The sequence below is a fragment of the Haliotis cracherodii genome, unplaced genomic scaffold (genome assembly GCF_022045235.1).
Source record: "Haliotis cracherodii isolate W230 unplaced genomic scaffold, xgHalCrac1.p SCAF_13, whole genome shotgun sequence".
Classification (NCBI taxonomy): Eukaryota; Metazoa; Mollusca; class Gastropoda; order Lepetellida; family Haliotidae; genus Haliotis; species Haliotis cracherodii.
In genome coordinates, this window is record NW_027266268.1 from 40837655 (window position 1) to 40865178 (window position 27524).

The 27524-nt window shown below is 39.4% G+C and overlaps 1 protein-coding gene across 1 annotated transcript in view; it reads left to right on the forward strand.

The window, feature by feature from the left end:
• The first annotated feature begins 7635 nt into the window (after positions 1-7635).
• The window catches only part of LOC139458720 (von Willebrand factor A domain-containing protein 7-like), a 60898-nt gene continuing 41009 nt past the window's right edge, over positions 7636-27524 (forward strand). The window contains exons 1-8 of the mRNA XM_071240128.1: positions 7636-7912; positions 9887-10009; positions 14340-14513; positions 18140-18203; positions 19554-19651; positions 19934-20125; positions 20262-20510; positions 20602-20733. Of these exons, the coding sequence (XP_071096229.1) occupies positions 7660-7912; positions 9887-10009; positions 14340-14513; positions 18140-18203; positions 19554-19651; positions 19934-20125; positions 20262-20510; positions 20602-20733 (1285 nt within the window). The 5' untranslated portion in view covers positions 7636-7659. The remainder of the gene's footprint in view (positions 7913-9886; positions 10010-14339; positions 14514-18139; positions 18204-19553; positions 19652-19933; positions 20126-20261; positions 20511-20601; positions 20734-27524) is intronic.

The following is a 27524-nucleotide window of genomic DNA, read 5'->3' on the forward strand; positions in this document are numbered from 1 at the left end:
ATGCATGTCTAAAGATATACAATATTTGTTGCATTAAAAAGAATGATGACAGTTTTAGAATATACGAGGGATGGTCAAAACGGTCTAAGCCTTACAAACAAAGCCAACAATTGTGAAAGTGTTTTAATTTTATTTTTCAACATAATCTCCCTGCTTTTTAATACAATTCTCATATTGATAGCAAAGCTTTTCAATTCCAGTCAGGAAGATGTTTTCTGAAGCCACCCTGAAAGTCACATTCACGGCAGATCAGGGGTCATCGTTGTCGTCATAGCGTTTACACGAAGGCGTTCTGTCAGTTTAGGAAACAGGCGGGTATTCACTTGGTGCCAGGTCTGGCGAGTTTGCAGGGTGGGGAAGCTCTTCGAACCCACATTGTTGCACAGCATCCTTTGCAAATCGAGAGTTTCGATGAGAGGCATTGTCATGAAAAAATTAGAACTCAAGCAGTCAGCATTCCTCGCTGATAGAATCTCTCAGGCGATGAACCAAATCGGCATAATAGGCACCGGTAATCGTCTTTTAACTTTCTAAGTAATCAACAAGGATCACACCTTTTGCATATCAGAATACAGTAGCCATAACTTTCTTCACTGATCTTGAAGATCAAGATTTCATTGGTGCCAGAGAAGTGGAATGGTGTCATTCCATGAATTGACTCGGGATCAAAGTGGTAGAACCATGTTTTATCAACTGTTACTAATCACTTTTTAAATTTGACGAAATCCTCCTCAATAAGCTCTAACCTTTTGTTTCTGACAATGGTGACCTGTGTCGGCTTAGACCTGTTTCTTCCTAAAGTTCAGCAATGGTAATACCTCTATCTGACAGTTTAAGTTTTTTTCTATCTCCTTGATTGAATCTTCATTGATGGAAGTTGAGGGACGACCAGACCTAGGGTCATCATCAAGAGCCGGGCCCAGATGCTTTAATTGTCACCTGTGTCCGGCCCTGAGTTAACAGACAGATACTTCAACTGTGACCTGTCAGTTCTGTCCGGCCAGCAGTGCTGAAACAATGGCCAAGGCTTGCAGACAGTCCGGGACAGTTGAAGAATCTGACTGGTAAGTCAGGGACGGACACAGCTGAGAGGTCACAGTTAAAGCATCTGTTAGGTAAGTCACGATCAGACACAGGTCACTGTTAAAGTATCTATCTGGTAAGTCATTTCCGGGCACAGGTCACAGTTAAAGCATCTGTCTGGTATGTCAGTGCCGGACACAACTGACAGGTCACAGTTGAAGTGTCTGCCTGGTTACTCGGGGTCGGTCACAGGTCACAGTTGAAACATCTTTCTGGTATGTCAGGGAAGGACACAGGTGACAGGTCAAAATTCAAATAAATATCTGGTAACTCAGGGCCGGACACAGTTCACAGATGAAGCATCTGCCTGGTATGTCAAGGCCGGACACAACTCACAGGTCACAGTTGAAGCATCTGTCTGGTATGTCAACGCCGGACACAACTCACAGCTCACAGATGAAGCATCTGTCTTGTATGTCAGGGCCGGACACAGGTCTCGGTCGAAGCATCTTTCTGATATGCCAGGGCCGCACACAACTGACAGGTCACAGTTGAAGCATCTGTCTGGTATGTCAGGGCCGGATACAGGCCATAGTTGCAGTATATGTCTGGAAAGCCAGGGCCGGACACAGGTCTCAGTTAAAGCATCTTTCTGGTATGTCATTTCCGGACACAAGTCGCAGTTGAAGCATTCTTTCTGGTATGTCAAGGCCGGACACAATTCACAGGTCACAGTTGAAGTATATGTCTGGTATGTCAGGGCTGGACACAACTGACACGTTAAAATTGAAGTACATGTATCTGTCGGGTAAGTCAGTGGCGGACAGAACTTTTTGGTCAAAGTTGAAGTATCTGTCTAGTAAGTCAGTGCCCGACACAAATTGACAGGTCATGGTTGAAGTATCCTTTTGGTATGTCAGGGCCCGACACAACTGACAGGTCACAGTTGAAGCATCTTTCTGGCATACTCGGACCCGACACAGGTTACAGTTGAAGAATCTGTCAGGTATTGCATTGCCGGACACAATTGACAGGTCACAGTTGTAGTATCTCTCTGGTAGGTCAGGGCCGGATACAGCTGTCAGGTCACACTTGAAACATCTTTCTGATAAGTCAGGGTCGGACACAGGTCACAGCTATTGAAGTATCTGTCTAGTATGTTAGGGCCGGGCACAACTGACAGGTTACAGTTGAAGTATCTGTCTGGTATGTCAGGCCGGACACAACTGACAGGTTATAGTTGAAGTATCTGTCTGGTATGTCAGGCCGGACACAACTGACAGGTCCCAGTTGAAGTATCTGTCTGGTATGTCAGGGCCGGACACAACTAAAAGGTCACATTTGGAGTATCTGTCTTGTATGTCAGGGCCGGACACAACTGACAGGTCACTTTTGAAGTATCTGTCTGGTATGTCAGGGCCGGACACAACTGAGAGGTCCAAGTTGAAGTATCTGTCTGGTATATCAGTTACTGTAGCGTCTTCACCCAAGGAAAGGAGAATACGAGCAGCATCACTTTTAAGTGACTTCCTACCTGCCTGAGTCAGAGTGCCTGAAGGATAAGTGTCGTCTCTAATAAGGCATCGGATCTCGAACTTCCACATCTCAAAGGATGTATCTCCCTTACTACCTGGATCTTCACCTGAAAAGGTAGATATCCTAAGTGGTTGCTGATATACAGGCCAAGGAGAAGTCGAAAAAGGTTGTGGATAAAAGCAAGGGTTCCCACTTGCTGCTGGACCGGGAGTGAAAGGAGAATAACCTGGTGTGAACATGTGTGGGTGGTAAATAATTTATTTCTGTACACAGTTAAACCGGTACAAGCTAAAATAAATTAAAAGTAACACTCATAAGTAAAAATGTAAACAAACAAACAAAATAATAATAAAAACATCAAATGAACAAACTATAAATTTACCTTTAAATTATCAATGTAATAGTGAGAATGCACCTTTAAATTAGACATATATAAATACTGAGATTTTATGATAAAATAATAAATTTTAAAATATATAAATGACAAAATAAAAACTTACAAATACAGTGCATTTTCCACTCCCATAATTGGTTCTTTGGGACTCTTTTAAATCTTCTTTGATTTCCTTTTGAACCCCTACAACATGTCTGTCTTGAGAGAACATGCGGTATTGAATGACAGGAAGTAACTTTAAAATCAGGAAGTCACCCTGAGCATTCTGACACGGATTTTTAACCAGGAAAAAAAAACAAAAATACCCAAAATGTAGTAAATAGAACAAAAGTTAAATATTTCAAGTACAAAGCTGAACTGAATGAATTTCTTTGAATAAAACATTAATATACCGAAAAATTTAAAATGTCAAATAGAAGTAACATTCCGGCCCCCTTAAATGTGAAACATTTAAGCAATAACAAATAAAATGTCAAAGATGCACTTATTGTAAGTCACTTATTTCACTACAGAAAGTCAGTCAATTTACACTTCAAATCTCACACTGGAGCAGATTCAAGGATTCCTGGCTTGGGTTGGGTGTGAAGAGATATTTCTGTTTTGGTTGGGTTGTAACTTGATGAATGTTATATTTACCAGTGCTCTTCGAGTAGGCTAACATCTTAATTTCATCTTCATCAGATAAAACTTCAGACTTGAACTCCCAATCTTCATCACCTTGAGCCATGTTGATTAATACAACCAATGATATATTGAAAAAATATCTTATATATCTATAGTACATGTACGATACATACCCTGGTTGTATACCAATGAATGTAAACAATGACAATATGTGTCACTGAATTACATGACCTTGTCAACACAGCCCGAATGTACAATATCAGTATAAACAATGACAGTGTGTGTCACTGTATTAAACAACTATGTCAACACAAACCGGATGTGCACACAGCGATGTAACCAATGACAGTGTGTGTCACTGTATTCAATAACTATGTCAACACAAACCGGATGTGCACACAACAATGTAAACAATGACAGTGTGTGTCACTGTATTCAATAACTATGTCAACACAAACCGGATGTGCACACAACAATGTAAACAATGACAGCGTGTGTCACTGTATTCAATAACTATGTCAACACAAACCGGATGTGCACACAACAATGTAAACAATGACAGTGTGTGTCACTGTATTCAATAACTATGTCAACACAAACCGGATGTGCACACAACAATGTAAACAATGACAGCGTGTGTCACTGTATTCAATAACTATGTCAACACAAACCGGATGTGCACACAACAATGTAAACAATGACAGTGTGTGTGTCACTGTATTCAATAACTATGTCAACACAAACCGGATGTGCACACAACAATGTAAACAATGACAGTGTGTGTCACTGTATTCAATAACTATGTCAACACAAACCGGATGTGCACACAACAATGTAAACAATGACAGCGTGTGTCACTGTATTCAATAACTATGTCAACACAAACCGGATGTGCACACAACAATGTAAACAATGACAGCGTGTGTCACTGTATTCAATAACTATGTCAACACAAACCGGATGTGCACACAACAATGTAAACAATGACAGTGTGAGGCACTGTATTCAATAACTATGTCAACACAAACCGGATGTGCACACAACAATGTAAACAATGACAGTGTGAGGCACTGTATTCAATAATTATGTCAAGACAAACCGGATGTGCACACAACAATGTAAACAATGACAGTGTGTGTCACTGTATTGAATAATTATGTCAAGACAAACCGGATGTGCACACAACAATGTAAACAATGACAGTGTGAGGCACTGTATTCAATAACTATGTCAACACAAACCGGATGTGCACACAACAATGTAAACAATGACAGTGTGTGTCACTGTATTCAATAACTATGTCAACACAAACCGGATGTGCACACAACAATGTAAACAATGACAGCGTGTGTCACTGTATTCAATAATTATGTCAACACAAACCGGATGTGCACACAACAATGTAAACAATGACACTGTGTGTCACTGTATTCAATAACTATGTCAACACAAACCGGATGTGCACACAACAATGTAAACAATGACAGTGTGTGTCACTGTATTCAATAATTATGTCAAGACAAACCGGATGTGCACACAACAATGTAAACAATGACAGTGTGAGGCACTGTATTCAATAACTATGTCAACACAAACCGGATGTGCACACAACAATGTAAACAATGACAGTGTGAGGCACTGTATTCAATAACTATGTCAACACAAACCGGATGTGCACACAACAATGTAAACAATGACAGCGTGTGTCACTGTATTCAATAACTATGTCAACACAAACCGGATGTGCACACAACAATGTAAACAATGACAGCGTGTGTCACTGTATTCAATAACTATGTCAACACAAACCGGATGTGCACACAACAATGTAAACAATGACAGTGTGAGGCACTGTATTCAATAACTATGTCAACACAAACCGGATGTGCACACAACAATGTAAACAATGACAGTGTGAGGCACTGTATTCAATAATTATGTCAAGACAAACCGGATGTGCACACAACAATGTAAACAATGACAGTGTGTGTCACTGTATTGAATAATTATGTCAAGACAAACCGGATGTGCACACAACAATGTAAACAATGACAGTGTGAGGCACTGTATTCAATAACTATGTCAACACAAACCGGATGTGCACACAACAATGTAAACAATGACAGTGTGTGTCACTGTATTCAATAACTATGTCAACACAAACCGGATGTGCACACAACAATGTAAACAATGACAGCGTGTGTCACTGTATTCAATAATTATGTCAACACAAACCGGATGTGCACACAACAATGTAAACAATGACACTGTGTGTCACTGTATTCAATAACTATGTCAACACAAACCGGATGTGCACACAACAATGTAAACAATGACAGTGTGTGTCACTGTATTCAATAATTATGTCAAGACAAACCGGATGTGCACACAACAATGTAAACAATGACAGTGTGAGGCACTGTATTCAATAACTATGTCAACACAAACCGGATGTGCACACAACAATGTAAACAATGACAGTGTGAGGCACTGTATTCAATAATTATGTCAACACAAACCGGATGTGCACACAACAATGTAAACAATGACAGCGTGTGTCACTGTATTCAATAATTATGTCAAGACAAACCAGATGTGTACACAACAATGTAAAACTACTACGGGTAGCACGTACAACTCATTACATGCAGACAGTGGAGGAGCGGCCTTACGATGGATAAAAATAGAAATAAGGCTGCCGGCGACATATGTAAGAAAATTCTCAATATTTATTGATGACTTGACTAACCTTTTAACTTGCTGTTGGATAAATTGGAATTCCTTAATGAATATTCGTGAACATATTTTGAAATTCGGACTGAATTTTATTTCAATGGATTCATTACATCTTTTGGTGCTTACTATTTCAAAATTTTGTTTTATTTAACCCAGCCAACTTTTTTTACTAGATAGATTTATATTTGCTGCCAAAGCATGTTTAAGAATGACATTTTTTTGTGTTATGTATATAGGACTTGTAATCCATTATTTGTTATATTATTGGCACTGATAGTGGATATTATCAAGTTCTGCCTGACAGTCCCAGTTATGTGTTTTCATGCCTTGGTTTTCCTTGTGCTGACCATTTAAAGACAGTGTTTTTTTATTGTGCTTTCCAATGATAACTACATTAATAACAACCAATTTGTACTTTACACCAATCCTCTCCTCCCATAGCTTACACTTCCTTCCTCTGCATGTGACATTATATGGCGGGGAACAATTGATGCACTGCAGAAATCTCGACTTGTCACAACATGTATATATACTTCTCATCACTTCCTCGAAGTCAATCCAGCTTGACTTCGAAATGTCGCTATATGCAATAAACCATAACTGGCTTTCCATAGACTCAAGAGCAATAGCCAGTCTTGTCGCAAATGGCTTCTGCATTATGTATATAATAATACTGCCCTTGAAGATCAGGGGTGGGGGTTGGTCTTCAGCAACCCATGCTTGTCGTAAGAGGCGACAAACGAGATCGGATGGTCAGGCTCGCTGACTATGTTGATGCAAGTTTTCATTTCCCAATTGCTAATTGCTACGGTGCCTTACTTTTGACGGTGTTGGTACACAAGCAAACCCCTTGAGGATTCGAACATGATCCAGGTCGGAAATGGGTTTAGAACACCCTTGGAAACCCTGGTACACGACAATTTTGTAGGGGCGATTAATCGCAAGCGGTGACTAACTTATGACGGCGTTGGTACAAGGAAACCATTTGAGGATTCGAACATGGTCGAGTATTTTTTTTCGCTTGTGCGTGCATTCCACTATGAGTATACAAACAAAGTAAGTGGGTTTTATATTTCACGCCGCTTTTAGCAATATCCCAGAAATATCACTGTGGGGGACACCAATACAGATAAAGAAATCATGAACGACTTCAATAAAACTGGTGGACAACATTCATCTGAAAAGATCTCATGACATCAATCTTCCTAAAAATGGCACACGTGACATGGTTGGACAATTACGTGAACGTACTGCTACCATTGGGTGGTCACATGATTTGCGAACCAGGAAGCTAGGTGAATGTATGAAGAAGAGAACTCCGTCTAACAACTAGCAGCTCTTCCAACATGCGTCTCGTAATATGTTTCTGGGTGATGCTTCTTCCACAAGACGTAATCTCCTTTTTCCCAAGCAGACTGTCAGGTGTCAACATAGGAGATGGAACATTGACGCATGCTGACATTACTGAGATAGGGATATTGAAGGCTGTAGCGTCCTACTTTGAAGCCAACCCTAGGCCGAACACCACCCTTGCAGCTAGCGATCTGACGCAGATGAAAAACATCACGTCGAGGAAAGTGTTCCAAGCTTACTATGGAGGTGACGTACATACTAATGGCTGAACTATCTCATTACGCTTCAGTTTAAAATGAACTACATACAAGTATTATATAGGTCGAGTTTTTCTTCGTTTAAACACCCTATATGTAACACCAAGCTGTGACACACCCAGTGATGCTTGAATCTGTCATGCTTGAAGTATTTTCTCTTCAATGATGCCCGGGGCCGTCAAGTTACTGTTTAGTATTGTATACAATGAAAGTAAGCTTTGCTGCGGATATGGAACTGGGGGTTTATCTCGTTTTAAGAATCAACTTGTTTTTCAATAGGAGCCTTATATGAAGACATATGTCGAGTGATAAAACCATTGCGATATTTTGCTGTAAGGGAGACAGGCCTTGTTGTTTTTGTGTCCAATATTAATATCTTAACAATATTTAACGTGATGCAATATGTGCTGCTGGTTACTGAGTACTTTGTACTTTGTTTATTGTAATAAGCTAATGATTATTTTATTCAGGAAGTTGTATAGAAACACGCTCACCTACATTACAACGCATTCAGTATCAGTGAATGTTAATTTTCAACATACGATGTACATGTAACTGTAATGTATATGTAAGTGACATTGCTTCACGGTACATACCCTATTGGTCTGCGTCCTATTTGGCCCGTGCGTCAGCTGGCATATAGAAATAAAGAAGACGCTTTTCATATGGCCCGTGGATCAGCTGGCCTATAGAAATAAATAGACGCTTCACATATGGCACGTTGGTCAGCTGGCCTATAGCAATAAAGAAGACGCTTTACATATTGCCCGTGGGTCAGCTGGCCTCAAGAAATAAAGTAGACGCTTCTCATATGACCCGCAGGTCAGCCGGACTATAGCAATAATGAAGACACTTCCCATATGGTCCTTGGATCAGTTGGCCTATAGAAATAAAGAAGACGCTTCCCATATGGCCCGTGGGTCAGCTGGACTATAGAAATAAAGAAGACGCTTCCCATATGGTCCTTGGATCAGTTGGCCTATAGCAATAATGAAGACACTTCCCATATGGTCCTTGGATCAGTTGGCCTATAGAAATAAAGAAGACGCTTCCCATATGGCCCGTGGGTCAGCTGGACTATAGAAATAAAGAAGACGCTTCCCATATGGCCCGTGGGTCAGCTGGACTATAGAAATAAAGAAGACACTTCCCATATGGTCCTTGGATCAGTTGGCCTATAGAAATAAAGAAGACGCTTCCCATATGGCCCGTGGGTCAGCTGGCCTACAGAAATAAAGAAGACGCTTCCCATATGGCCCGTGGGTCAGCTGGACTATAGAAATAAAGAAGACGCTTCCCATTTGGCCCGTTGGTCAGCTGGCCTATAGACATAAAGAAGACGCTTCCCATATGGCCTGTCCAGAATTATTTCCCAATTATCCCAATAATCTCTGCATCCAAGAGACAACATGATCTTGTTCTACTTTACAAGTACATGCAAGAAACATTAATGCTATGGTAATTAATCAAAAAGAGGGGAAAGGGTACACACTAATGTAATCATTCTGATGCTGTGTTGTTCTCAATACACAACCTTATGTTTTAATTGTCTTGTCATTGATAGATCTTTTGCTATGTTTACTATATTTACTTCGTTGGACTAAACACCACTAATTTCCTAGTTTGTGACTGATTCTGCGTTAGATATAGATTTAACGTACGATACTAAATATCACTTGTTTCAACTCTTTGATTGAAGACAACACTCTCTTCATTCATCTCTAACAGCATGATTGGAGTTCCTGGTATTTATGTACCTACGTACCCTCATTGCTTCAGATCCATACACTAAAGTGCATACATCTATATTATAGTATGGAACGGGATGATAAACATGTGATTTGGAGTAAATGAAGGATTTGATTCTTGGTGTTTGTAATACTATCAAAGACCAGTTCATACTAGCAAAGATCAGTTCCACACCCTCTTTTCTTTGAGTATGATGATGCGTTTGTCGTTGCAGAAGGGGTGTCAGAAACTCGTTTTCAGGACACCATTAACAACATCATCAATGCCAACAACCAAGTAAATCTGAATCTGTTCAATGTGGCTGCCTGGCACTGTAACGGCGAACGCATCAGGGAAGGTAAGCCATGTTGTATTGGACTTTGACAAGATGACAGTAATTCGAGTTTGAATACTTGTGAGAGGTATTATACATTGTTTTTCGTGGAAATGTGTTTTGGTGTAGACATTTCACAACGTTTAAGGTGCAATCGAGCATGCTCTTTCTATGAAGATTTCAATGCGTGTATACGACTCTTGCTCCAAAGCTGTTGACCAGGTTTACATGATCCAAAGCCTTTATGGGTATTATGACGAGGACATTTACGATTTTATCTGGAAATGTATGTATGTTGAAGTTTGAAGTTAATATCTTGAAATGTCAACATAGCGTCTCGAAATTCACACAGTCTTGAAATTGTAAGAGAAGGTTAAAAAACAAATGACCCTAAAAGGCTTCCGTACTCATGCCTGGTTTCTGAAGTAAACGACATCCTTTAACATACTTAGGTTGTCAAGGATTCAGTAGAAACTGAGCTTGCACGACACTTTAATAAGCGACTTCGGTGACGGTGCCAGAGAGTGGAATTTCCCCCCTAGCCTAATTTCCCCCGGAAAAGGGGCTATATAGCCATACTTCCCACGGAAAAGCACACTATATGGCCATATTTCCCACCCGGAAAATACACTATATAGCCAATTTTCCTCTTTGGAGTCATATTTCCCCCAGAATTAAATATATGTCTATTATTAAAAGTACCTAGATGTACAGTTGGCTGATGGAGTAATTTACAAGAGAAACCATGATTAAAATTTTGTGTTTTTTTGCGCCAAACATTCTTAATTTTAATAAATAGAGGATAGATCATTTCGACAGTGAGATATGGCGTTTCTGTCACTCGACAGATCAGATCAGCCTTTTGTCACTGAAGAAATGAAATGATTTATTTATTATATATTTATTTAGAAGGGTATGTGTCGTTTTTTTTGTTTTATTTTGTTGTTGTGTATTTGAGGTAAATCAGCGAATCTAAAATCTTCCAACTGTCTTCAGTAACAATACGTCACATTGCTAGTTGAAACACACTTTGCTAGTTGATTTCTATCAGATCTGCACTGTAAACTTGAACGGCAGTCGTTCTCCTTATCATGGTTGCAGTGACATATCACTTTTCTGTCATCGAGAATCCTATGTCTCTCACTGCAAAGTATATCATAAAGTATATTTACAACGTATATAGCGCATATATCTGTGCGTGCTCATGGCGTTTCTTGCCCCGATCAGAGGTCCGTATATTTTGCATCCCAGAACTTCCCAGCTACATGTGAAATATGCAACCAAAACTGCCTGTTAGGCGCTAGAAGATTACCCATACACATTACCATTACCACATTACCTCCTTGGTACCCATTTACTGTGTGTGGACAGAGGCATGCATGAACAAGATCACTTGCCAAAGGTGACGCCGCAAGTTTTTCAACTCGTGTTTCAGTGGAAGATATATACGTGAGTACTGTTTCCGTCATCTGTTCATTTACCAACTGATGAGCGGATTCTGTTTAGTGCACAGGGTTGTGAACTGCAGGCTATGCTTGCGACAACACTTTTAGGACCTGTAGTAATGTTAGCCCTTAGGTTAAATAACTAAACTAACTACAGTGGCTAGCAAAATCTCAGGATGCAAAATCAACAGTCTGGACTCTCTTTACAATCAACGTGTTTTACAGCTTGCAAATAGAATTTTAGACCAACCAAATCACTTTTTATACCCTTGTTATGACGTTTTACCATCTGGAAGAAGATATCGTGTACCTTGTTTCAAATCAAATAGAGCCAAATCTTCATTTGTTCCAGTTGAAGGTATTTTCTGGGAACATACAATTCGGATGAGGTTTGGAGTTCACGCTGGTCTATTGCGCCAGAAACACAGGACAAAACTTTGTCCAGAAATTCTAAAATATAACTGTTTTCCCATGTTTTGCATTTTGATGATTCCAACACATCCTTCATCACTGCATTGTAGAAAATCACTGACGTGAAGTATTTACCAGTATCCAGCAACAGTTCATAAATAAGTTCTCTGGCATGAATAACAAGTGGCAAGTCGGAATCGTCTATGTTTTCAACACTAAACGTGTTATACAGGATTCCTAAAAGCTTGTTTTCAATTGAGACACGTTTAACTCCAATTACTCTGTCAAATAAGGCATGCAAGAAGTTCGCTTTTCCATTGCTGTTTGATCAATGTTTGTTAAATGGTGCAGTAGGTTATGTTTTTTAATACTGCATTGAAAAATCTGAGGGATATAGGGGAAATTCTTCTATATAACCATACTTCCCCCTTGTGTTAAGGGAGGAAATCTGACTCTAAAGCGGAAATATGGTTATGTAGTCATTTTCCCCCGGGGGAAATTTAGCTATATAGCCCTTCTTCCGGGGGGAAATTAGGCTATATAGCCCTTTTTGCTTGGGGGAATTTAGCCTAGGGGAAAATCCCACTCTCTGACAACGGCTCTCATCCCTTTAATGGTTCATTGTACATCTATGGCCTAGACATGGCTAAGTGGTTCTGTATTATTGGTAACTATTCTCTTGTAGCTGGGACAGTGTTTCTGTGCCATTAGGATTACCTTTATCTGACATATTTATAAACAAGTACGGTGTGAGTTAGTAGACCAACTTATCGGGGTTCGAATAACTTGCAATATTGTCTACGGTCACACACCAACTGATCTGTTGAACAGCTATAGTCAACAATCTTATTAATAACATGTACAGCTTAACAACAGCCACTTCACATACACGTCACATAAATGTCACAGCCACTTCACATACACGTCACATAAATGTCACAGCCACTTCACATACACTTCACATACACGTCACATACACGTCACGGCCACTTCACATACACGTCACATACACGTCACATAAATGTCACAGCCACTCCACATACACGTCACATACATATCACAGCCACTTCACATACACGTCACATACACGTCACAGCCATTTCACATACACGTCACATACACGTCGCATAAATGTCACAGCCACTTCACATACACGTCACCTAAATGTCACAGCCACTTCACATACACGTCACATAAATGTCACAGCCACTTCACATACACGTCACCTAAATGTCACAGCCACTTCACATACACGTCACATACACGTCACAGCCACTTCTCATACACGTCACATACACGTCACATAAATGTCACAGCCACTTCACATACACGTCACATAAATGTCACAGCCACTTCACATACACGTCACATAAATGTCACAGACACTTCACATACACCTCACATACACGTCACAGCCATTTCACATACACGTCACATACACGTCACATAAATGTCACAGCCACTTCACATACACGTCACATAAATGTCACAGCCACTTCACATACACGTCACATAAATGTCACAGCCACTTCACATACACCTCACATAAATGTCACAGTCACTTCACATACACGTCACATACACGTCACGGCCACTTCACATACACGTCACATAAATGTCACAGCCACTTCACATACACGTCACATAAATGTCACAGCCACTTCACATACACGTCACATAAATGTCACAGCCACTTCACATACACGTCACATAAATGTCACAGACACTTCACATACACGTCACATAAATGTCACAGACACTTCACACACACGTCATATACACGTCACATACACGTCACATAAATGTCACAGCCACTTCACACACACGTCATATACACGTCACATACACGTCACATAAATGTCACAGACACTTCACACACTCGTCATATACACGTCACATACACGTCACATAAATGTCACAGCCACTTCACATACACGTCACATAAATGTCACAGCCACTTCACATACACGTCACATAAACATCACAGCCACTTCATATACAAGTCACATAAATGTCACAGCCACTTCACATACACGTCACATACACGTCACAGCCACTTCATATACACGTCACATAAATGTCACAGCCACTTCATATACACGTCACATAAATGTCACAGCCACTTCATATACACGTCAAATACACGTCACAGCCACTTCATATACACGTCACATACACGTCACGGCCACTTCACATACACATATCATAAATGTCACAGCCACTTAACATTCAGTTACAGACGCGATATAGACACTTAACATTGACGTCACATACAAGTAACAGTCACTTCACATACACGTCACAGCCACTTTAAATCGTAGGCTTTTACGAAATAATACATGTTTTGCCATATTGTACTGTTTAAGGGACACGAAAGAAAAAATAGTGTTCCCTTTTTCTGTACGATCAGTACAAAATACATTAGCAGTGAAAGATAATTTTGAAAACCAGGACTATATACTAACTCAAATTATATCACTTGTTACTCTATTTTACAGCAAACCAGAAGATGGTGAACCTAAGAGAACAGGTCATCGCCGTTTTGTCACAAAACAATACGAACTTTGACCAGGCCAGAAACTTGATTGGGCAGTTTCTGCACATCATGCAAATGTTTTACAGCAACACAAACTGGATTGAGTTCAGCGGAGCGGTTCCATACTATGACCTCGGTAGGTCTGGTGAATCTTTCGCAATAAACACGCGATGTAATATGAAGCTGATGCTCAGTGTAAAGGAGTCGTTATACTCTTACATTTCATGTAATGCATGACTTGGCATGAAAAAAGGATGTAACCTAACCAGACTTGAGCTAGCTCCACACCTAAATATACCTTATGGTCTACACCTGAACACAAAGCTTCTTCAAACAGGCATGACCTGGTTGTTATCTGTATATGGCAGCGGCCTGTTAAACACCTGAACATGTTGACCTGAATTGTAGTTCGCCTGTGTCCTATCGTCATCCTAGGTCTGAATGTATGAGTTGACATTCCAGGACTGTTTGGTTGGTTGTATGAGTTGATTATCACGTTGCTTGGAACGTTGGTTGCATGGGATGTTTGTATTGTTGCATGAGTTATTTGATTATTTGGTTGCATGAGATCATTGTTTGGATGGTTGTTCTATCAGTTGTTTGTTTGGTTGGTTGGCAGAATTACTCATCAGTTAGTTGGATTATTTGTTCGTTTGCTTGTTCTATGAGTTGTTTGTTTGGTTGGTAGAATTGCTCATCAGTTTAGTTGGATTATTTGTTTGTTTGCTTGTTCTATGAGTTGTTTGTTTGGTTGGCAGAATTGCTCATCAGTTTAGTTGGATTATTTGTTCGTTTGCTTGTTCTATGATTTGTTTGTTGGGTTGGTAGAATTGCTCATCAGTTTAGTTGGATTATTTGTTCGTTTGCTTGTTCTATGAGTTGTTTGTTTGGTTGGTAGAAATGCTCACCAGTTTAGTTGGATTATTTGTTTGTTTGCTTGTTCTATGAGTTGTTTGTTTTGTTGGTAGAAATGCTCACCAGTTTAGTTGGATTATTTGTTTGTTTGCTTGTTCTATGAGTTGTTTGTTTGGTTGGTAGAAATGCTCATCAGTTTAGTTGGATTATTTGTTTGTTTGCTTGTTCTATGAGTTGTTTGTTTGGTTGGTAGAAATGCTCATCAGTTTAGTTGGATTATTTGTTCGTTTCGTTGTTCTTTGAGTTTGTTTGTTTGGTTGGTAGAATTGCTCATCAGTTTAGTTGGATTATTTGTTTGTTTGCTTGTTCTATGAGTTGTTTGTTTGGTTGGTAGAATTGCTCATCAGTATAGTTGGATTATTTGCTCGTTTGCTTGTTCTATGAGTTGTTTGTTTGGTTGGTAGAATTGCTCATCAGTTTAGTTGGATTATTTGTTCGTTTGCTTGTTCTTTGAGTTGTTTGTTTGGTTGGTAAGAATTGCTCATCAGTTTAGTTGGATTATTTGTTCGTTTGAGTTGTTCTATGAGTTGTTTGTTTGGGTGTTCTTTAAAATGTTGTGTGGTTTTCCTATGAGTTGTTTGGTTGGTTGGTTGGACGAATTGCACAACAGTTTGGTTGGATTAAATTTTTGTTTGGTTTTCCTATGAATTGTTTGTTTGGTTGTTCAATGACTGGTGTGTTTATTTATTTATGAGTTGTTTGGTTGGTTGGATGAATTACGCATCTGATTGGTTCGGTGAATTCTTTCTTTGGTTGATCTATGAGTTGTTTGTTTGATTGTTCTGTGAGTTGTTTAGTTGGTTGGATGAATTACACATCTGCTTGGTTCGATGAATTGTTTGTTTGGTTGTTCTATGATTTGTTTGTTTGGTTGTTCTACTTTCTTTCTTTTTGGCGGGTTGGATGAATTGTTCATCAGCTTGGTTGAATCAATCGTTTGTTTGGTTGTTCTATGAATTGTTTCTTTGGTTCTATGAATTGTTCATTTGGTTGTTCTATGAGTTTTTTGTTTGGTTGTATGAATCATCAGCTTGGTTGGATTAATCGTTTGTTTGGTTGTTCTGTGAGTTGTTTGGTTGTTCTGTGAGTTGTTTGTTTGGTTTCTTGTTTGAATTACTCATCAACATGGTGGCATTAATCGTTTATTTTGATGTTCTTTGAGTTGTTTGTTTGTTTAATACATGAGTTGTTTGTTTGGTTAATCTTTGACTCGTTTCTTTGCTTGTTCTCTTAGATGTTTGTTTGGTTGGTCTGATGAATTGCACATCTGCTTGTTTGGATGAAGTGTTTCTTTGGTTGTTCTATGGGTCGTTTGTTTGGCTGAATTGCACATCGGCTTCGTTGGAGTAATTGCTTGTTTGGTTCTTCCATGAGTTGTTTGTTTGGTTGTTCTATGAGTTGTTTGTTTGGTTGGTTGAATGAATTGTTTGTTTGGTTGTTCTATGAGTTGTTTGTTTGGTTGTTATATGAGTTGTTTGGTTGGTTGTTCTATGAGTTGTTTGGTTGGTTGGCTGGATGAATTGCACATCAGCTTCGTTGGATGAATTGCTTGTTTGGTTGTTCTATGAGTTGTTTGGTTGGTTGGTTGGGTGAATTTGCACATCGGCTTGGTTTGATGAATTGCTTCTTTGGTTGTTCTATGAGTTATTTCTTTGTCTGGTTGATCTATGTCTCGTTTCTTTGGTTGTTCTATGAGTTCTTTGTTTGGTTGGTTGGATGAATTAGACACCAGCTTGGATTAAGTTTTCGTTTGGTTGTTCTATGAGTTCTTTGTTTGGTAGTTCTGTGAGCTGTTTGTTTAGTTGTTCATAGGTTGTTTGGTTGGTTGGTTGTTCCGTGGATTTATTTTTTTTGGTTAATCTGGTTTGTTTGGTTGTTCTATGAGTTGTTTGTTTGGTTGGATGAATTGAACATCAGCTTGGTTGGATGAATTGTTAGTTTGGTTGTTCTATGAGTTGTTTCTTTGGTTGGTTTGATGAATTGCACATGAGCGTGGTTGGATTAATTGTTTGTTTGGCTGTTCCATGGGTTGTTCAATTAATCAAACCAAAGTGATGTGCAGTTCATCCAACTAACCAAAGAAACAACTAATAGAACACCCAAACAAACAATTCATAACCAAAGAAACAATTCATAGACCAACCAAACAAACAATTCATCCAACCAAGCTGATGAGCCATTCATTCAACCAACCAAAGAAGCAACTCATAGATAGACTTCTTGGCTGTGTGAGTGTCTTTGCTTGGTTGTTCGTGTGTCTGCCTTTGGGTGTTCCTATGTCGAGTATTATGTGTCGACATATCTATGTACATATATTGGAATACGTTACTCATTTATGTCGGAATCATTCAATGCACTTATTGTTCTTGTAGTAAGGTAATAGCTATACATGCATCTATTAGGGTTGTTATTGTGTGGTTTTGTAGTCATTGTATTGTGTGAATGTGTCTGCATTGTGCTAATGTGTCCAGGTATCATGTTGTGTTGACTAGGTGGCTATTGTATTGTGTAGAAGAGATTCCTTTAATGGTATGGCAAATTCCGAGTTATGATCGTGTTGTATTAGGATTGTGTGGGTGTGTATTTATGGATGTTGTCTTAAGATGAAGTGATTGCATTGTGGTCATGTGGTTTCGTGATTAGTTCAATACCAGATGCGGCTGCATTGCGATAGTCTTGAAATTCCTCGGGAGAATTATTTTTTTCTGAAAAGATTCAACTCACAGCCTCACTCTTCAAATCCCCGACACGTTAGGCTCGAATCACATAATATACAATGCAAAAATATGTACTTTTGGAATAATTGTGTTTATTGTATGGATACTCTTATCCTCGTTATTTGTTTAGGAATACGAAACAAACCACTGCTTCCTCAAGCACCGCTGGTGATGGACACTTGCATTTCATGTGGGTAGGTATGAGACAACTGGAAAAGTGCAACACAATTAACATCAACACGCCTTGGCAAGAATCAAAACCAACAGAGCGCTCAAGTACACTTTTTTAAACCAAAGATTGTGATCGAGGTGTTGTTGTAAACAGGTTACCTTTGCTTCAATAACGATCATTTCAAAGCTGCATGATTTTCTTACAAAGTTTCTTCCAACAGTTACACCGTCATTTCTCAGATTCTTTAATACTCTTATAACCATCATCGGTGGCACGTGAGCAATAATACATTTTTTATACATAAAATACGAAAAATATGTCAGTTTGAGTGGAGAGCTAGAATGTATTAATTTTTAATAGATCACTATTACCTTGTAAGTTGCTTAAAGTTTTACAGCCAGAGGTACACAAGATGTGTTTCACATTCGAATTGTTTGTAGTTCACTCTCAGGTATAGGCTATTTTTTGTTCTATAAAAACTAATTGTGCAATGATCTGTGGAGTTAACAGAGGTCTTTTCTCGTGGTACTGGTCCATCAACTAGTATCAATAGGGACCTTAAAGAATTTGGCATCATACTGAATGTGGGTAAAGAAGGTACTTTTCGAAATGTGGTATATGCTTGAAACATTTGCAGTAAAATCCTTTAGAGCTTGATACAATTGTATTACGCCAGGGTTGAACTCAATGATCTTTCATTATTCTCCCAACCAATGATACAATTGATCAGTCAAAACATTGCGGTAAATGGAACATCACAGTTAAACACAGAGGCTCAGAATAATTTTAACGAAATTAATCCACGGATACTTTTGTGAATTAATACCGCTATGTACTTACAGGGTTACAAACATACTATAACATATTGCTTTTATATTATTATGAAATGTTATTTACGTAATCTTAACTATCTCCAACATTTTAATCACCAAAGAAACATAATAATTTTCTTAACTTTAACTTTTTCAAATATGAGAATTTTACTTTACTTACATGTACTTACATATGTCGACATCAAGTTTCAATTTGCTACATTAAGACTTGAAGGTATATAATGAATTTTGTAATGATATTCTATCGTACCCAAATAAAAAATTGTCATCTGTACATAAGAGTAACAGAAATTGAACACATATCACATTATAATTATTACTTTCTGTGATAACACCTCTGCATTCATTTGAAAACAGATTGGGTTCCAAATCATTCCAAACTATTAAGAAAAGCAGAGGTGGCAGATATTCTCCTCTCCTTGTGAACACCATGTAGACTTAGAAAGAATTCTAGAATCATTGCTAAAAGTATTAGACGCCTTTGAATGTACGCTATTATCAAACATGGCACATCAACAGTTCAAGTGTCTTTCTTATAGAGGAGAATTGGACGAAACGTGTGAAGACAATATGATTGTGGATGGCAAGATTCTAACAAGTGGTTACAGAAGCGGACAAGATGCTGTCAAACCTCACAGTAACTTTAAAATTTACTAGATCAACAATTTCACTCTGTTCTTTTGGAAACTGAACAGTTATCATCACTTGTATCAGAGTGCATTGAACAATCAATCATATCCTTGTCTAACTGACCGATGTTCATCAATTCTACAGGTAGACGGTCAATCAGCATTCAGTGTTAATATTTACTTAATAATGTGTGAAAAATACTTCCCCAGGATGCTTCATTGAAATACGAATTATTTGCATAGTTGTTAAAACATTTTGTCAACACGATAAATGACATTCTTCTTTTCAGAAAACCCCAGTGTCTCAAAAACCGGCAAATGTAGTCATGGTGGTCCTTTGGACGGCACAAGTTCATCAGTGGCGGCCCTGGGGGGGATCAACAAAGACTCCACCCTCGTGTCCCTCTCCCCCCACAGCCATCTCCACCAGGCGGCAGCACAGGCAGCCATTGAACACACCACTTACTTCTTTGATGATGAAGGTAATATAGTTCATGTACAGACATCTTTTGTATCAGCTGCATTTATATAATCTTAATTTTGCATAATGCTGAACAATATATCAATATTTCAGTTATTATTGTTCAATAATTCTTTTGACACTTTGTTTGTGGCCAGAATACGGAATCAGGCGTATAATCGGTATCAACAAGTTCAACGACTTATTCCAACTGAAATCTGGAGCCTCCCTTGTATTCACCATAGACTATTCTGGTTCCATGGGTGATGACATTGCCGGAGTTAAATCTGTGATACAAAGTATCATGTTCAGTAAGATTGGGACTTTGGATGTACCAGCTAATTTCATTTTCTCACTCTTCAATGACCCCTGTAAGTATGACACGTTTCTATATTCCTTCATCATCTGAACATAACCCCTAATCAAAACTGTTTCAAATTTGAACTTTTTACGTGAAACGTTTTGGTTTTATATACACTTGTGTTATGAACTTGTGTTTTTATTTCACAGTGTCCCTTAGCACGATCTACACGACCGATGATGGGAATGATGCTCTGAGATACCTGGGCGAGATCGAGGTCTCTGGTGGCGGCGATTGCCCAGAATATGCTATGAATGGACTAGTGAACGGTTAGTGTCATCACTGTGTAACGCTGATAACTTAAATACCTAAGACAAAAGCCACTCCCGAGGAATAGGTGCTCAAGTTTTCAAATATTTGTCATATGTTTAAACTTGTGCTATCTCACACTATGCGTAACTTCCTTCTTCTTAGATCATATATGGAAACGTGCATGAACCTTGTTTCCAGCTTCTAAAACAAAAACATTTGACCAGCACCTCTATGGTAACGGCCAACAAATGGGTCAATTTCGTCCTCTCATGCAGGGTAACTTTCCACGCTTTGACCACGTGCGCCTCTCTACAACTCATTCTCTTTCAAATCGCCATCGTATGTGAACATATTGCTTGGACCCTGAGAATATATTTTCTGGACACGTATTGCGGTTTGAGGCTGTCTACAACATGGGGAACAAGGACAAACATCGCCCGGCCTGTGCTATACGTCCACCTACTTATTCTACATCAGACCCGCACAATTTGTGCTGTGATTGTCATGGCCAATGTACTTTGGAATCTGGATGCGATGAATGTCATTTCTTAGATAATTCTGCTTTTGGGATCTACGTCCAGAGATGCCACAGACGGATGCTATACTGGAGTTCTAAAAGACTCAAGGAATGCATCGTCTCGGAAAACGAAAGTCGCGTCATGCATTCATTCGGACGTACTTTCGATTACAGACGACGCTGTCTCTAAAAGTTTTTTAACAGTCCTGTCCTGATCTAACCGCTCATTCAAGACGTACTTCTCATCGTTCTTGAATCAACCGAGGACGAGGTCGGTGAACGCTCCTAACGCTCCTTCTTCACGATCGTGGGAAGAACGATAAATCGAACGCTCCTTCCAAGGCTACTCATGAGGACGCTCCCAACTGTTTATCTCAGGAATGTCAGAAGGAAGCCACATGGGATCGACGATCAGGTTTAAGGATTGGGACCCTTTGTCGCTAAACTTTTTTTAACAGATGATATCTCCTGTCCTGATCTCATTCTCCTCTTCAAGACATCCTTCCTGAATTAACCACATCTTCGAGTTTGGTAAACGCTCCTAACGTTCCTCTATTCAAGATCCGTTCTGTCCCTCTCTGAAAGTTTCTTAACAGACGATGTCTCCTGTCTCGATCTCACCGCTCATCGGGCGGTCGGGTAGCCTAGTGGTTAAAGCTTTTGATCATAACGTCACGCCAAAGGCCCGGTTTCGATTCCCGACATGGGCACAATGTGTGAAGCCCATTTCTGGTGTTCCCCGCCGTGATATTGCTAGAATATTGCTAAAAGTGATGTAAAACCATGCTCACTCATTGCTCGTCATCAAGTCGTACTTCTCACCATTCCTGAATCAACCATGTCTTCAAGAACACGATCGTTCACACTCCCCAGAGCGAGGGGGATCGTGGGATTATTCACCTGTATCAAGGTCCAGTTTGATTTCAGGTGACCGCTCCTCAGCTCGTTTCCCCCGGAATACTCTGCCTACTATAGAGACCGATCCTCTGCCATGGATTACCATCACCGACATGAAAATGACAGCCAGTATCCATGTTATGACAACTACCCTGCGTACTATCCGATATACAGATACCCTACCCTTCAGGGTTTGCCGTGAATAGCTGTGCGGGGAACTTCCCTTTGATTCCCTCATTCAGGCTGTCTCCACAGCGATCCTTCAACGTTCAGATCTCCCATCAATCCGACTTCCTGTTCAGAACTAGCTCCAGCCACCTCTCGCCACTTCCGGATCTGTGGGTTTGTTTTGGAAGCAGTCGACCCTACTCCACTAGTTACATCACAGGAAGACTTACACCTACCTAGTGGTTTAAATCCGCACCTGTCACAATCTAACACAGCAGACAGTTTCGAACCCGCCGATCCTGAGCCCGTCCTTTATTAGGTTGTGGACAAATTACAGCTACAACGTACGGCCTCGGCTGCGGGTCGAGTAACAGGATTTGTAGTACATCATCAGAAATTACGCTCCCTCTAGACCAGTTTGGTTTTAACTGTTTGTCTAACTTGGATATGACCTGCTCTTCCTTTCGCCCTTTAAGAAAGCTGCATTGACCTCGCTTCATCCTGGAAGATTCCAGTGCTCATGGGATTTTAGCCACAGTAAAATCGCTCGATATCGACAGTGACATCTCCACATTTTCTGAAAAGCGACCATGTTCATCTTACGTCATAGAGGTACATGATGTTACGCATCTCGACTCTGCAGTTGTGTCTGCAATCTTAAACAGATGTGCTCTCCGCCTCACTTTCCCATCACTCTCAGGAGTGGTACTTCTTATGCAGGATAACCTTACAAACATCCTAGACCTGCTCTCCAATCACATTGGTTCTGTCACAGCCTGTGACACCAGTCTCCAAGTGGAAGTGATCTCCTTCGACTGCAGAAACGCCAACTGTGAGATCGAGAGAAGAAGGAAGGTAGCCATCCACAGTTTTTGCGGGTTAAGCTTCATCATCAAGATCTTATCCCCTCCCGTTCTACTCCCTTTAGCGGGCGTTGGAGAGGGCGTCGAGTACAGCAGGGGTCTCAGCCCTCCACAAGACAATACATCTCCTTCACTGGATTAGTGACTACATAACTGGGTACTTCCGCCTTCAGTCGTTCCCGTTACAGACTATCCCGTTGCTGGAATACTGAGACTGTTTGAAAACAACTCAGGTATCCTTGCAGAATCCTTTGTCACGCAACTACTCCATGAGTCATTGCCACTCCTCCCACTCCCCCCACTCCTCCCACTACATGGCCACCTAAATACAGAGAAACTACCCAGTCAGACAGACTAACTAAGATTTGATTTCAAACCTTGTCATAGACTCCCTCGCCCGTTTCTCACGACCCCTGGATTTTATTCATAAATCTTCCTTCTTCCAAAAATAGGCATTCTAAAGCCACTGCTAAGTATTTGAAAGTTCACTTCTGCATGACATCAATCGCGTTTCTTCTCTCCGGCGATTTCATGGTCAGTTTCAATGAACAAGACGCTTATCTGCATATTTCCATCCAACCGGAGCACCGCCATTTCCTTCAGGTTATTTTCCAAGGCCACCACTACAAATAGGTGCTCCCATTTGGAATTTCTTCAGCCCCGTGGCCATTTAGATGCTTTACTCGGCCCATCATAAAATTCTTACATCTACATGGGATTGTGTTCAATGCATATCTCGACGGTTGTATTCAAACACACGAAGTTGTCAACAGCTCGATTTCACGCGTCGTCTTCTACAAGGGCTCAGCTGGTTGATCAACGTCGACAAGTCCAAGTTTGTACCTGCTCAACGACTCCAATTCATCGGGGCTCTCTTCGACACTCAACCAACCTTGATGTAACGAGAATCTTGTTTGATAGGCATTACTTAGAAGTTGACGGATGACAAGGTAGACACAATTCTATGGATAACAATTTTTTCAATACTGTAAAAAGCGACGTTTTTGGTATAGATCATATATTGTCAAAAGCGTGTACCTCGAGTATGTGATGTAGGGTTTGGGTTCCCAGATCCTTCACGAATATTGTTGATCATTACTCTTCACATCTTGGTACGGCACATGCACTCGAATGTGTTTAATAACTTTGACGGAGCGTTTAAAGAGATGCCAAAAAATCGCAACCTATGTCCGTGGGAGATGGCGCTGTGACATGTGACGGTAGAACAAACCAGTCATCAGCAGTAGCACTTAACTGTTTACAGCTAAGAGCTAAGCGGTCATTTCTTGAAGACATACGTGAAACACGTTCGGCATTTATTCCCAAACTCATGTTGTTTCGTATGAGTTGATCTAGCTTTCTCGTATATTATCATGGTTGTAATCTATACAGGCAAGGGTATCTGCCATCCAACCGTGGGATTAGTCAGAGTCAGAGAGTTTATTCAGTATTGAAGGCCTCTTGGCCAAGAGTACAATTTCTTTCATATAACATGAGTACGATAGTGGCATGTGGATGTATTACGTAATTTCTAAATATAAAAGTATATATCTATAAATAAAACTATATCTTTAATCCAGATTAACACTTTTGCTTAACGGTAAATTGACACATTTCTCTTTAGATAAAGAGCAAAACCTCTTATAACATTAACATTTTGGGGGAACATCAGGGAGGCAAATTTCTGTCTTGATGGACAATGATGAAAATAACGAGGAATTACACATTCTCTGCTTTTCTTGTAATATGGGCAAACTAGTGAAAAATGATATTCATCTTTTATTTCTAATAAATCACAATTATCACATAACATTGATTCAGGTTCTATAAACTGTTTGCTAAAGCGATGTTTTTGTACTTTTAAACCATGTGCTAAACATCGAAATTCCGCCAAAACTCTAACTAGATCCTTATCAAAGTATGAAGTTAAATAGAGTTAGGTTTCCAATGGTGATTTCTATGACGCATAATGGTTCAGGAACACAGAATTGTTAATCTTTTGACTCCAGTTTTGTACAACAGTGTCATACATCTTCTCTTGAATAATTCCATAAAACAATGTATATGTCCACAGTCCTACGATATCCACGCATAACTAAAACCAGATTCAAACAAACATGAGATGCCCAATTAACACTACCATTATCATCTTGTACTTTCAGCATTTTATAACAAGCATGTGGAAGTCTATTTGAATTCATGAATATCATTCTACACCAATATCTTATACATCGACTGAAATAAATAACACTTAGATGATAATGGCCAACTTCAAGAACCGCATTAGATGATGCTTTATTACTGATTGACAAATATCTCTTTAAAAAAGAATTTTGGACTTTTTCTATACTTTCTCTAAATGTAAATCCCCGAATTTCACTTCCATAACAAGCAATCGGAGCTATTTTGCTATCGAATATAGAAACAGTTACCTTGAATGACAAGTAAGGATAGAGCTTTGTCAACTTAAAAATAGGAAAACATGCTTTCTTAGCCTGTGTGATGAGATGACAATGCCCAAGTATTTATAATATGTTACTGTTTTCATTTCTGTATTTTTATAGTACCATTTTTTAACTCGTTTAATAACACCACCATTTCTGAATACAATTATATTTGATTTGTCCATATTAACTTCCAGACTCCAAGTATCATAAACAAATTCCAATTTATCCAATTTTCTCTGTACCTCAATTACAGAGTCCCCTACTAAGACAATGTCATCTGCAAACAGCAACAATTTGATTTCATCAATAACCTCATTCACAAAAATGTTCCTTTTGTTACACTATTATCTAAATCTGATGCAGGTTGGTTTATAAAAAAATGTACATAACGGAGGGCTTAACATACAGCCTTGTCAGACTCCACTGGAGCTCTGAAATGCGTCAGTTCTAAACTTTCCCGTACGAACACAAGCAAAAACATTTTCATACATATTCTTTAAAACTTGAAACGTTTTGCCATGTTTGCCTTTCCTTAAAAGCAGATATAATTACTTAGTTCTATCAACAGAATCAAACGCTTTCCGGAAGTCAATAAATGCGGCATAAAACGGATGCTTAGGTTTTCTAAGATATTTTTGCGCTAAAGACTGTAGAACAAAGATATTGTCGCTAGTCGAATGATCGTGTCTGAAACCAGCTTGGGCTTCTGTTAAAACTTCATTTACTTCCAACCACTGCCGTAGTCTACGTTCAATAATGGATGTAAACAATTTCCCCATTACATTTAGCAGTGAAATGCCCCTGTAATTATTAGGATCAGACTTGTCGCCCTCCCTTCTTGAAAAGCGGCAATATCATTCCAACATTCCATGAATTGGGGAAAATTCCAGTATCCTAAATAGATTTAAACAAAAGATATATATATATGGAACGAATTGCAAAGCATTCTTGTAAAACTCCGGTGGCAAACCATCTAATCCTGGAGCTTAAAACCGGTTTTAATGATTTAATGGCCCATCTTACTTCATCTCCAGATATGAAATCCGACAGGATATCTGCATTGTTGCAATCGTCACAATTCAAACAATCATGTTTTTTAACAAACACAGATACCTTGAAGTCAAAATCCGTTTGCGCTGACGTTTTTGGATTTAAGAGTACTTTAAAATATGTATACCATGCAAGTGGGGACAAACTTTCCCCATCACCTTTACCGCATTACATTAATTTTACTGTGTGCCAAATTACTGAACGATGTCTATCACGACCAGCGGAGTTAATGCGATCTGTCATTTCTTTATTGAAAGTAATCTCCTTTGCATTACTCTGAATACCCTGCTAGGTTTGTTTTCGTATTGATTTTCATATGTAATTCGTTTTTTGACTGAACATTCCTCATCAAACCACCCAGGTTGTTTATTTGCAGCCTTAAAATGTGTCGGCGTCTTTTCCATGTGCGCACGAACAATCTGAAATAAAGTCCACAGTTTGTCAGCAGCCTCGTTTACATTTACGTGAACACAATCAAGAAAGCTGTCAATAATTACTTTTGCCAATTCGCCAGTCTGTAACTATAACTAATAACCCGAGTACAACTGATCAGAATGAAACACTTCTGGTTCGCTTTCCTAATCTCAGCGCACACGATGTGTAAGTTCCGGGAACTGCACGACTATCATTTACAATTAGTTTGAATTCTACCGACGCTAGCAGAGAGCTCGTTCAGAACATAGGTCGTGTGATTGTTAAGAAAATCGCGATTAAAATTAGCGGCAATGAAGTTTTGTCGACAGCGATGTATATTTCTGATACATGGATCTCTGGAGAACGGCTAAAGAACGGGAAAACTTACAGTACCAAGGTGTAATCAGAACACATTGAGACTGCGTGTGTGTGCTGATAGTGGTGATAATACC